The sequence below is a fragment of the Astyanax mexicanus genome, chromosome 4 (assembly GCF_023375975.1).
Source record: "Astyanax mexicanus isolate ESR-SI-001 chromosome 4, AstMex3_surface, whole genome shotgun sequence".
Lineage (NCBI taxonomy): Eukaryota > Metazoa > Chordata > Actinopteri > Characiformes > Acestrorhamphidae > Astyanax > Astyanax mexicanus.
The window spans coordinates 6,422,332-6,436,287 of NC_064411.1; the positions used below are offsets into that span (position 1 = coordinate 6,422,332).

Below are 13,956 nucleotides of genomic sequence, written 5' to 3' on the forward strand. Positions count from 1 at the left end.
ATCATATTTACTATATGTATTTTATAGATCTGTGACTAGTTAATAACATGTATTGGTAAGAGTTACACAATTACACAATTATACTGTATCATAAACTAAAAGGTATATTTTTATACTGAACTCTAACAGAGATACAGATCAGAACAGAATAGAACAAGTCTTTCTGTGAGAAGCTTCATTCCACAGCTTTAATAACAAACCCAATCACTTCCATCTGATCTATATAAATGCAGCACATCAGGATTTCCTCATTTCTAATGCTAATGTAAACCCAGACAGCGTGTGGTAAAATCCGAGACGGATCCTCACAATGGATCTGGTTCAGAGTTCACTTTCACTACAGACAAATCTGATCCGGATTTTGATCAAATCGTCACATTTATGTTCAAAAATCTGGACCAGATCCTCTTACCACCATCCTGAACCAGAGCAGCTCTGTTCTGGTTATTGAACCTCGCCAGCTGCAAACAGCTCAGCAACCACCCCTATACCATAGCAACCACCATAGCAACAACATAAGATCACTACAGAAACCACCTAATACTGTTACTGTGCCAGAATTAAACATATTTACACTCTACACTACAATATGGAATAATAAGTATTAATATTAACTATTAGATATTAAAGGCAGATCTTTACTTTAAATACAGATTAGAAACACATTCTACTATAAGAATAACAGGCTGGTTTGTTAAGCGTTTCTCTGTGTTTAAGAGAACTCTGTTCGTAATAGTTTAAAACTGTAAAACATGCAGATCACAGCTCCTGGATTACAGCTGAAATCATTAAAATATAAAACTACTTTACATTAGGGCTGGGCGATATGGAAAAAAGTCTTATCACAATATTGTTTTCCATATCAGCCGATATCGATATGTATCACAATATAAATCAAATAACGTTCTGTTACACTTAAAGGTTTCTTTTTACTCATAAGTGAGAGAATATGGGAGTTATGACCAAAATCACTAGCAGACTCAGAGCCTTGTGGACAGACACTAGGATATCCACATCTTGCCAGGTGGGCACAAGGTGCTCAGACAGCTTTTAAATTTATTTAAAAAAGTCATTATACATCCACACAGGTCCGGAACCCAACCCACCCACCTCCCCCCCCCCCACATGTTTGGCCCTTAAGACAAGTACAAGGGGACAAATATATAAACTCTTAAAAAAATCAGACCCTTTACATTCTTTACGCGCTTTACGCGCTCACTGGGGATTCTGTATTATGTATATTCTATGTTTAATGTTTTGCCTGATTCTTTGTCCTGTAATCATGTTTCTGTAAAGCTGCTTTGTGCCAACACCTGTTGTAAAAAGCGCTATACAAATAAATTTGATTTGATTTGATTTGATACATTATTTGTCTGTTTAATTTAAATTCCCATAGCACTTCTAAAATTATATTTAATCAAGGGATTATTCCCCTCCCTGAATGCAGGCAGCTACATAAAGCAAACTAAAAGAGTAATATCAGTGTTCATTTTGACAGGTGGTTTTGATGTAGTTAAAGTCTTAATCTTTTGACTAAAATGTATAATAGTTTTAATTACATTCTAGTCTATCGGATATTATTAATTTAAGTCAAGTTTTAGTCGATGAAAACAAACATTTTAGTCTAGTTTTAGTCTAATAAATTTTGGTCATATAAAAAGTATGTATTACATATGTTTTACTGTTTTTCGATTTTATATTTGTTGTTATTTTGAGATTATGTACTGCTAATGTTTATTAAAATAATAGCTTGACTAGCTTGAATAAAAACTTGACTTTATTCCTTCCACCTCCATTACAGGTCACTTGCTTTAAAATATTTAAATAATGCTAACATTTAAATATTTTAAAGCAAGTGACCTGTAATGGAGGTGGAAGGAATAAAGTCAAGTTTCTGAAATGATCCACTTCTCCTGCAGTACAGATTTATACTAACATTACTGGCTTTCAGTAGACTAGACTTACATTACTTAACAAGTGTATTTAAAACTCATCCAGTTCAGTAACAGCAATGTTTAGTTCCATTCAAATACAGCTACACAGATTATATAATCTTCTGTATTTAGTAAAATATCCAGCACAACAGACTCTCTACCTGTTAAAAACTAAAAACACAAAGTAATCAGAGACAGAGGAGAAACAGAAACAGGAGAATTCTGCCCTCAGGGTTTTCTAACAGAAACAGTGAGGGTTAGGAAAAAAGATGGAAAGTGCTGCTTTTCTGTGTGTTTATTAGGGTTGCACCGGTAACCGGTTTCACGGTATACCGTGGTATTAAAATGCACGGTTATCATACCGTGTGTGTTTGCTTATTACCGGTAAAACGCAAGCCAGCGGTGAAACTCACCCGCGCATGCGCAACTCTGCTCCGCTTCAGCTACTCAGCACACAGCGGTGAGAACGGCAGAAAGTGCTAGACTAGAGCTTCATTAACAATTATTATTGTTAATGAAAACGAACCAAATAACGAAAACTGAAAGTGAAACTTAACTAACTTATTTATAAGCGCTGTTTTCAGTCCCGCAGTTCTACAGCGGGAGGTGTTGTGCTGATTCTGTCCGCGAAGCGGGAGTCGGATTGAGCAGGGAGTCGGATTCGGCATAACAGCGGCAGCGCGGCTGCACCTCGCGGTCCGCGGTGTTAGTTGTAAGCGCTCGCGCTAGCCGCAAAACACGACAGAAAACACTGAGAAACTGCAGAATTATGAATTGGACTAAAATGAGCACGAGGAGATAAAAGAGAACCTTTACCTGTGAGTAGATCACATCAGAACACGCAAATCTCTCTCTCTCTCTGTCTCTCTCTCTCTGTGTCTCTCTCTCTCGCACGTGAACTTCTCCGCACTGTCTTTAGCTGTTCTTAAAAATCATTTTAATTAAATAATAGTTCTATGCTTCTATGTTAGTGTTAATTAACATAATTCTGATCATATTTCGCTCATTCAAACAGCCTGAAAACAGACTTGTAATCTTGTAATCAACAAGCTTGTAATCAATGTGGCCGTAAAGTCACAGCTAAAGGAGGAAATACATCAAACCTGTTCTCCCATCTTCGAAAACACCACCCCGCTGTGCAGCGGAAAGTATGTGTTCAGTTTATAATTTTAATCTGAACATAAATAAAACCTCTTTGTAGTCGTGCACAACCCATGCGGTAAGCGCCCGCAAAAGCGCTGAGTTATCCGAAATTTGGGCACGCAGGTACAGGCGTGAAGTGCGTGCTACGATGGATTCACGTGTCCGTGTAAAGGTCCTAGCCGGACTGGATGTGAAAGACGCCATTCATTTACATGCGTTTATTTTCAAATTCTGACGTGCCTGTTTTTCATATGTTGAAGGTTTTAAGGTATGAACGCCTTAAAATAGAAATCTCTATTGTGAGGATCATGTCAGAAATAAATCCCCTCTTTCTGCAGTATCTGGTTATATACCAACTTTTTTATATATATATACACTCTTAATGCCCTTAAGAGTAGTGGAAAAACATGGTTTCCTTCACCTGATGTTGTAGTTTCTACAATAAATAGTTAATTGAACAAAAAACCTTTGTTGTAATTTCTTTAAGGGTCAGTTTAATAATATATGTAACAAACTGTGATACCGTGATAACCGTGATACCGTGGTATTTTCCGAGACGGTTATCATACCGTGAAAATCTCATACCGTTGCAACCCTAGTGTTTATATACTAACCCATCAGTCGTGCTGAAGTTCACGTTAGTTTACACGGAAAGTGGTAAAGCGTGCAGCCTGATCGTGGGCTACACCTGTTCACAGCGCAGCTTAAACGGGAAATAGAAAATAAAGTTTATCGAATCCTATCACCCAGCTTATCAGTGTAATCGAGAAAAATATATATCGCGATACATATCGATAACGTTTTAACGCCCAGCACTACTTTACATATTCACCCATCACTTAATTTACTCACTTTAGGACAGGAGGTCCTCCTCCACTGCTGAACTTTGGAGGATGATCCATGGACCAATCACTCTTCATAGACACTCCACTGGGGGCTGGAGATGCTGCTCTCTTCCTCCTGTAAACAGATCTTAATGATGATCCATGATGAGAGTAAAGTGTGGAGTAATGTGACGTAACAATGTCATCACCTAATTAGATCATATTTACTATATGTATTTTATAGATCTGTGACTAGTTAATAACATGTATTGGTAAGAGCTACACAATTAATTACACAATTATACTGTATTATAAACTAAAAGGTATATTTTTTATACTGAACTCTAACAGAGATACAGATCAGAACAGAATAGAACAAGTCTTTCTGTGAGAAGCTTCATTCCACAGCTTTAATAACAAACCCAATCACTTCCATCTGATCTATATAAATGCAGCACATCAGGATTTCCTCATTCCTAATGCTAATGTAAACTCAGACAGCGTGTGGTAAAATCCGAGACGGATCCTCACAATGGATCTGGTACAGAGTCCACTTTCACTACAGACAAATCCGATATGGACCATATTTTTGAACATAAATATGCAACCACCCCATACCATAGCAACCACCTAGCAACAGCATAATATCACTACACAAACCACACAGAAGGAAACATATTATTAATGTTAACAATTAGATATTAAAGGCAGATATGTACTTTAAATACAGATTAGAAACACATTCTACTATAAGAATAACTGGCTGGTTTGTTAAGTGTTTCTCTGTGTTTAAATACAGCACAGGGTTCTGACTCTGGTCCAGGAGAAACTCTGTTCTCAATATTTTAAAACTGTAAAATATGCAGATCACAGCTCCAGGATTAGAGCTGAAACCATTACAATACAAAACTACTTTACATATTAAACCTATCACTTAATTTACTCACTTTAGGACAGGAGGTCCTCCTCCACTGCTGGAGTTCTGAAGATCCATCATTTACTCTTCTTCATTCACACACAGCTGAACACTGCCGACACCGACCCCTGAGAACAGATCAGCCGTTACAATAAAACCTTTATTCTTACAATAATGACATTATCATCAGAACAGCATTAAACAAAACCTGATAAACTAACAAAACAAAACAAACAGAGAACGATACATAACAGTGTGATTTACCCTCATTACACATTATTCTACAGATTACAGAAACATTTACTGTTATTATAATGATTATAATTTAATTATTAGTAGTAATATTACTGCATTACACAAGATTATAAATATACACACTGTTCTATTATTATTAATGATATTATTATTATGTTACTGAATCAGAATAGAGAGATTATTTAAGTATAATATAAAACAGCAGGATTAAAAACACTAACACTCCACGTGATCTTGAGCTCCGTTGCTCCCCCTGCTGGTTGAACAGCGCTACTGCATATAAACACGCCTTTATAGCAGTTCCGTGTTTTTATCTCCCCAACAGATCAAAGCCCACATTAAGCAGTAATGCGCTTTAAACAGCATAAACTACACTGTGATCAATAAATATCAATCTATATCTGCGCATTTCTCTTCAGTTTACAGCATTATTGATCTGTTACAGCTGATTGTTCTCCAGCCGGTCTGATCTAGACCAGGTCCAGGTCTGATCCAGGCCCGGTTCAGATCTCCATGCTGATCCTGGTTCTTCCAGTGGAATCGGACACTGAGCTGAGCTTAAAGAACCGGTTCTGGATCTGAGGAACCTTTAGAACCGGTTCTGACTTTAAGCTACACGGTTCTGTTCTACATTCACTTCAGTTCTGAACTTACCGAGTGAATCCGGACTTCTGTCCTCTTCTAATGGCGGAGACTGAACTTACTTTCACTCTCTCCTTCGCTGCGTCACATCTCTCTCCCTCTAAGCCCCGCCCCCCTGCTCTCTCTCAGCGAATAGACGCTGGGTGGGCGGAGCTACTGTTCGTTTTTGGCTATTGTCAGCCAATCATATCACAGGCCGAATGGAATGTTTGACTTTATACACATTTTATAACGTTTTCATTAGTTTTTCATGATGATTCTGTTTTCTATGACTGCATTAAACAGCTTGAGCTCACTGTCATTATTTATTGAAGGGTTAAGTTGCAAAAGAGAACAATATTTCTGTCTGTGAGAGGGCACAGCGTAGAAACTCCTCCCACTTCAGCAATCAGCGCAGACTGGTTAACAGTAACTGCATGAATAATATATAAAATTAGGTTATATAAAAATATACAATATTTATAAAAGTATAAAACAGGAATCAAAACACATTTCACATTATATTATTTTCTAATGTTCAGCAATACTGTTCAGGTTCAATACATATTAATTGGCACAAATATATAAATATATAAAAATAAAACTATTTTCTCAAAATGTAGATAAAACAAATTACCCAGTGGCTATATCACAATAAAAAATTCATAATAGCTCATGGTGTACCAAATTTAATACAACCGACCATGCGGTTAGAGCTTCAGCCTTTTTATATAACATTTACCACACAAAGAGGTGACATTTTAAGTGAAACGCTACATTCCAAAACTTATAATACACAGAATATAACATACCTGATTACAAAAGAGAACAATATTTCATGTCAGTGAGAGGGCACAGCGTAGAAACTCCTGAGATAATATTTAAAAAAGCAAAATCTCACATTTTCAGTAGCTAGACCATGTAAACAGAGCGTTAGCTAGCTAGCTGAGACTAGCAAAGTGACTAGCTTTAACCCCCCCTCGATATAAAGATTTCTGGTTACATTGTAATCTCTCTCTCTTTCCCTCTCTTTCTTTTCCTCCTTTTCATGCTGTCCTCCGTTATGATTTCCTGCTTCCTATTGTTGTAATCAATCTTCCAAGGACATAAAATCCAAGGCAACCCTCCTGGCACTTCCTGGCTTACGTGGAGGATGCTGAAATTCTCTGTCGGGTTTGTCAGTGGGTGTGTGGCGGCGCTTTCCCCGGTGACTAGAAGATACTACTGTATCTGAAGAAAATTTTATTTATATTTACTTTGTATCTGAAGAAAACTGATTAACAGTTACTAATGATCTGTATGAAATGGATATAAGCTTACTAAATGTACAAATTATTTGGATTTTTTAAATCAAAAAAGCAGCTGAGAAACAGCTGGGCCTTCCCACATCCCAGAATTCATCAGGGATCCAGGAGGTGGTGTAAAAGGAGAAGACCTGCCACGCCACCTATGGACCTTGCTGAACCGTCTGTGCACTGGGGTCGGCCGCTTCAAGTCTTCCTTAAAAGAAGTAAATATACTTATTTTAAAAAAATACTCAGTATCTGGCCTATTTGACTTGGACCCAGAGACAAGGGTGTGGGTGCATGACACTGAGTTGGCCATCTGATGGTGTACAAAAGAAGAAGCAGCTCATCTCACGAGAGAATGAAGATTCGTTTGTCATTATGTTTGACAAGAGCCTGAACAGAACCACTGAAGTCCCCACGTTCGGTCCCGTTTCTTTGGCTCGCAGTTCATTATATTTAGTATGTAGTCTTACATTTAGTGTTATATTTAGTGTGTAGTGTTATATTTAGTGTGTGTGTTGTTATATTTAGTGTGTGTGTGTTGTTATATTTAGTGTGTGTGTGTGTGTTATATTTAGTGTATGTAGTGTTATATTTAGTATGTAGTGTTATATTTAGTGTGTGTAGTGTTAAATTTAGTGTGTAGTGTTATATTTAGTGTGTGTGTTATATTTAGTGTGTGTGTAGGCTTATATTTAGTGTGTAGTGTTATATTTAGTGTTATATTTAGTGTGTAGTGTTATATTTAGTGTGTAGTGTTATATTTAGTGTGTAGTGATATATTTAGTGTGTTTAGTGATATATTTAGTGTGTGGTGTGTTATATTTAGTGTGTGTATTGTTATATTTAGTGTGTGTAGTGTTGTTATATTTAGTGTGTGTGTAGTGTTATATTTAGTGTGTGTGTAGTGTTATATTTAGTGTGTGTAGTGTTATATTTAGTGTGTCGTAGTGTTTTATTTAGTGTGTAGTGTTATATTTAGTGTGTAGTGTTGTTATATTTAGTGTTATATTTAGTGTGTGTTGTTATATTTAGTGTGTGTAGTGATATATTTAGTGTGTAGTGTTATATTTATTGTGTGTAGTGTTATATTTAGTGTTATATTTAGTGTTATATTTACTGTGTGTAGTGATATATTTAGTGTGTAGTGCTATATTTAGTGTGTAGTGTTATATTTAGTGTGTGTGTGTTATATTTAGTGTGTGTGTAGTCTTATATTTAGTGTGTAGTGTTATATTTAGTGTTATATTTAGTGTGTAGTGTTATATTTAGTGTGTGTGTGTTGTTATATTTAGTGTGTGTTGTTATATTCAGTGTGTAGTGTTATATTTAGTGTGTAGTGTTATATTTAGTGTGTGTTGTTATATTTAGTGTGTGTGTTGTTATATTTAGTGTGTGTGTGTGTTATATTTAGTGTATGTAGTGTTATATTTAGTGTGTAGTGTTATATTTAGTGTTATATTTAGTGTGTAGTGTTATATTTAGTGTGTGTAGTGTTATATGTAGTGTGTAGTGTTATATTTAGTGTTATATTTAGTGTGTAGTGTTATATTTAGTGATATATTTAGTGTTATATTTAGTGATATATTTATTGTTATATTTAGTGTGTGTAGTGTTATATTTAGTGATATATTTAGTGTTATATTTAGTGTGTGTAGTGTTATATTTAGTGTCATATTTAGTGATATATTTAGTGTGTAGTGTTATATTTAGTGATATATTTAGTGTTATATTTAGTGATATATTTAGTGTTATATTTAGTGTTATATTTAGTGTGTAGTTGTTATATTTAGTGATATATTTAGTGTTATATTTAGTGTTATATTTAGTGTGTAGTTGTCATATTTAGTGATATATTTAGTGTGTAGTGTTATATTTAGTGTTATATTTAGTGTTATATTTAGTGTGTAGTGTTATATTTAGTGTTATATTTAGTGATATATTTAGTGTTATATTTAGTGTGTATTAGGGATGCGACGGTTCTCTGTATTTTATTGAATTGTTCGGTTTGGTCTGTTTGGTTTGATACACCCGGATGGACGGTGGTATTTGGGTGCGCACTAACAGAGTGAACAAACGCTCTCCCGCTGTACATGCCCCGCCCATGGCCAGGGGGAGGGGCTGCTGAGCGTGTGCTGGGGGACTGCGCCATCACACTGTGAAGATTCACCAGCAGCTCATATAAGAGAAGAGTAATGTTATTTTATTCTCTATTCTCTTTATTGTTTAAGGAAAAACTGGGTTTACAACACTGAATATTAATCAAGCAATTAACCATTATTTACACTGGAGGGGGATCCTCATTTACAATGCAGCTGAGCATTTACAGTTTAAAAGAAATACAAAATATAAAAAAAATAGAAATAAAAACTGACATTTACTCTAGACGAATAAAATATATACGTAAAAAAGGAAAAATAGGAAATTTGAAAAAGATTATAAAAAAGACACATAAAAAGTAAAGAATTATATTTTATAAAGAAAAAATAACAGTAGTGAAAATAAAGTAAAATGATAAGAAATTATAAAAATAATATTAATAAACTAAGAACATGGGAATCATGAGGGAAAAAATAGATATATACTATATGATATAGATATTTATATAAACTATTTTGATAAATAAAATAATAAAAATAAATAAGTAATATAAAATATAAACTCATTAAAAAAACTAATTGAAAACAACCACAGGCTTTCTGAATAAAAAGCCTGATAGTAATAAAAGTTTCAGTTTCAGTTAGTTTCAGTTTCAAAACATGGAAATAAGCTCACCAAAACCTCAAGCTATTATTTATATTTGACAATATTTAATTAACGTTTCCGCACTCAACTTATTTTAGTTAACTGAACCGAGTTTTATATTATTTGTAGCGTCGCTCTGAATTCAGTTTCGAAAGAGAGAGAAAGAAAGAAAGAGAGAGAGAGTCAGAGAGACAGAGAGAGAGAGAGAGAAAGAGAGAGAGGGGTGAAATGCATTTTGTCTGATTTTTTATATTGAGTTTTATATCACGGTTTTGCAGTTTAAACTACACTTGCCTAAAAACAAACAAAAAAGTTTGTTCAGAAAGTATTTTATATTGTTAAACACTGTTAATTACATTAGAGTAGAGGAAAGTCATTGTAAATGATGTTACTGTTCTTGGTCTATTTGGGTTTAATGATTGTGCAGTGCATAGCCCTATTACTGATTTTGTGTTTTTGCACTTGGGCTATAAGCTCAATATAAAATAGTTTGTTTGTTTAGAAATTATTTTATACTTTTAAACCATGTTAAATTATATTAGATTAGAGGATATTCATTCAGACATCATTCTTGTAGGCTAGGCTTTTTGTAACTGATTTAGCCCCTACTGTTGCCACATTACCCCTTACATTTTATTATATAAATCAGTTTTGAAGTGCCTGCAAGTTTTTTTTATCACGTATAACATTACTTTTAATGTCAGACAGAAGCAGCTTCATCATGGCAACACATGGCAGACGCTCTTTAAGATTAGTTTGCTAGCAGGAATAATCTTGTTTTTTTACACCATCAAGAAATAATACTTACTGCATTTAGATAGTTCCTCAAGCTTGATGTGCCACCATGATATGCTAGTTAAATATCACATATTTGGCACACTGCCTTTGTCTTGTCTACACTCAATTTGAAATGCTTTCAAACAGCTGAGCTTCTCTGCATTTTGCCTCTGTTAAACCGCCATTAACCTGAACAGAAATGTTAGAGTGAGGTGGAGCTCTGGAAAGGGGGAAAAAAAAAATTAATATCCGAATACCAAAATTAAAAACCGAATACCTACTCAACGAGCGAATATTCCAATACATAAATATTCAGGTCCAGCCCTACTTTAAACTACCCCAACAAATAACACTTACTAATTACTACGGAAAGATCAGTGCCGCTGTTAGAGCACCAATTGTGAAATTAATTCCAGTAGACACTTTTTTAAAATCTAAATTTCATTTAGCAAAACACACAAAAAATCATCAGACTCCTCTTCACCTTTCTTCATTTAGCTTTATTAATATGAACCAATTTTACAATAAAATAAAACAGTAATTAACAATAATAACTGTAGTGAATAAAGATAATAGTAATTAAAGTAAAGGTTCTGGAAAAAAATTACAAAATTATCTATATAAAATATTTACTTACTTATATTTATACCCACATTCTCCCTCCTACACACACACACACACACACACACACACATCAAATCTCTGTTACACACAGGGTTATTCTATCTTACACAGACACACTGAGGAGCCAGGATAAACAGTAAAACCTGCATAGAGGGGCTGAGTGAAGGTGGTGTAGAATGTGTGTAAGTGTGTGAGAGTGTGTAAGTGTGTGAGAGTGTGTGAGGGTGAGGGTGAGTGTGTATCAGAGGAGACTCTGTAGAAGGACAGAGTGCCGGAGGGACAGTCCACATACACTCCTACTCTCCTACAGCCGGAGGGAGGAGTGGAGAGATCAGTTCTGTTATTATTGTGATGAACAGAGTAACTGTTATCAGAGCAGATCAGACTCCAGGAGTTTATATTCCGTCCAAACCAACAGTCTGATCCTCCTCCTTTCCTGCTGATAGTTTTATAACTCAGAGCTACAGCAGCTCCTCTCCCGCTCCACTCAGCCTCCCAGTAACAGCGTCCAGTAACACCAGTAACTCTCTCTCTACCCAGAACCTGCGGATACCAATCAAATCTCTCTGGATGATCAGGATACGACTGCAGCTTCTCTCTACACTCCACCCTCCTGTTCTCCTCACTCAGAGAGAGACGACGCTGCACTGTGTTCAGATCCAGAGTGAAATCACAGAACCCTGAACACAAGAACACAAACAGAGTGTATTTAGTGTGTGGTGTTATATTTAGTGTGTGTATTGTTATATTTAGTGTGTGTGTGTGTTGTTATATTTAGTGTGTGTGTATTGTTATATTTAGTGTGTGTGTATTGTTATATTTAGTGTGTGTGGTGTTATATTTAGTGTGTGGTGTTATATTTAGTGTGTGTGGTGTTATATTTAGTGTGTAGTGTTATATTTAGTGTGTGTGTTGTTATATTTAGTGTGTGGTGTTATATTTAGTGTGTGTTTTGTTATATTTAGTGTTATATTTAGTGTGTATTGTTATATTTAGTGTGTGTATTGTTATATTTAGTGTGTGTGTGTGTTGTTATATTTAGTGTGTGTGTTGTTATATTTAGTGTGTGTGTGTTGTTATATTTAGTGTGTGTGTGTTGTTATATTTAGTGTGTGTGTATTGTTATATTTAGTGTGTGTGTTGTTATATTTAGTGTGTGTGTTGTTATATTTAGTGTGTGTGTTGTTATATTTAGTGTGTGTATTGTTATATTTAGTGTGTAGTGTTATATTTAGTGTGTGGTGTTATATTTAGTGTGTGGTGTTATATTTAGTGTGTGGTGTTATATTTAGTGTGTGGTGTTATATTTAGTGTGTGGTGTTATATTTAGTGTGTGGTGTTATATTTAGTGTGTGGTGTTATATTTAGTGTGTGGTGTTGTATTTAGTGTGTGGTGTTGTATTTAGTGTGTGGTGTTATATTTAGTGTGTGGTGTTATATTTAGTGTGTGTGTTGTTATATTTAGTGTGTGTGTTGTTATATTTAGTGTGTGTTGTTATATTTAGTGTGTGTATTGTTATATTTAGTGTGTAGTGTTATATTTAGTGTGTGGTGTTATATTTAGTGTGTGTGTGTGTTATATTTAGTGTGTGTGTAGTGTTATATTTTGTGTGTGTGTGTGTAGTGTTATATTTAGAGTGTGTGTGGTGTTATATTTAGTGTGTGTAGTGTTACATTTAAAGTGTGTGTAGTGTTATATTTAGTGTGTGTAGTGTTATATTTAGTGTGTGTAGTGTTATATTTAGTGTGTGTAGTGTTATATTTAGTGTGTGTGTAGTGTTACATTTAAAGTGTGTGTAGTGTTATATTTAGTGTGTGTGTGTAGTGTTATATTTAGTGTGTGTGTAGTGTTATATTTAGTGTGTGTGTAGTGTTATATTTAGTGTGTGTAGTGTTATATTTAGTGTGTGTGTGTGTGTAGTGTTAAATTTAGAGTGTCTGTAGTGTTATTTAGAGTGTGTGTGTGTAGTGTTATATTTAGTGTGTGTGTGTAGTGTTATATTTAGTGTGTGTGTAGTGTTATATTTAGTGTGTGTGTGTAGTGTTATATTTAGTGTGTGTGTGTAGTGTTATATTTAGTGTGTGTAGTGTTATATTTAGTGTGTGTGTAGTGTTATATTTAGTGTGTGTGTAGTGTTATATTTAGTGTGTGTGTAGTGTTATATTTAGTGTGTGTGTAGTGTTATATTTAGTGTGTGTGTGTAGTGTTATATTTAGTGTGTGTGTGTAGTGTTATATTTAGTGTGTGTAGTGTTATATTTAGTGTGTGTGTAGTGTTATATTTAGAGTGTGTGTGTAGAGTTATATTTAGTGTGTGTGTGTGTAGTGTTATATTTAGAGTGTGTGTAGTGTCATATTTAGTTTGTGTAGTGTTAAATTTAGTTTCCGTGTAGTGTTATATTTAGAGTGTGTGTAGTGTTATATTTAGTGTGTGTGTAGTGTTAAATTTAGTGTCTGTGTAGTGTTATATTTAAAGTGTGTGTAGTGTTATATTTAGAGTGTGTGCAGTGTTATATTTAGTGTGTGTGTAGTGTTATATTTAGTGTGTGTAGTGTTATATTTAGTGTGTAGTGTTGTATTTAGAGTGTGTGTAGTGTTATATTTAGTGTGTGTAGTGTTATATTTAGTGTGTAGTGTTGTATTTAGAGTGTGTGTAGTGTTATATTTAGTGTGTGTAGTGTTATATTTAGTGTGTGTGTAGTGTTATATTTAGAGTGTGTGTGTAGAGTTATATTTAGTGTGTGTGTGTGTAGTGTTATATTTAGAGTGTGTGTAGTGTCATATTTAGTTTGTGTAGTGTTAAATTTAGTTTCCGTGTAGTGTTATAT

General features: G+C 34.6%; 3 protein-coding genes across 7 annotated transcripts in view; 2 read left to right on the forward strand and 1 right to left on the reverse strand.

The window, feature by feature from the left end:
• Positions 1–13,956, forward strand: part of LOC125801167 (zinc finger protein 484-like) — a 634,928-nt gene that overhangs the window by 512,099 nt on the left and 108,873 nt on the right. The window lies entirely within an intron of this gene.
• Positions 1–13,956, reverse strand: part of LOC111188977 (NACHT, LRR and PYD domains-containing protein 12) — a 900,554-nt gene that overhangs the window by 305,136 nt on the left and 581,462 nt on the right. Inside the window, exon 14 of one of the 3 annotated variants that reach the window (XM_049476914.1) lies at positions 11,672–11,808. The exons of 1 other annotated variant lie outside the window; for it this stretch is intronic. In XM_049476914.1, the coding sequence (XP_049332871.1) occupies positions 11,672–11,808 (137 nt within the window). Of the gene's footprint in view, positions 1–11,060; positions 11,809–13,956 lie in introns of those variants that run through there. One more of the 3 variants, XM_049476913.1, reaches the window with a different exon arrangement.
• Positions 1–13,956, forward strand: part of LOC111196387 (NACHT, LRR and PYD domains-containing protein 12-like) — a 798,826-nt gene that overhangs the window by 136,809 nt on the left and 648,061 nt on the right. The window lies entirely within an intron of this gene.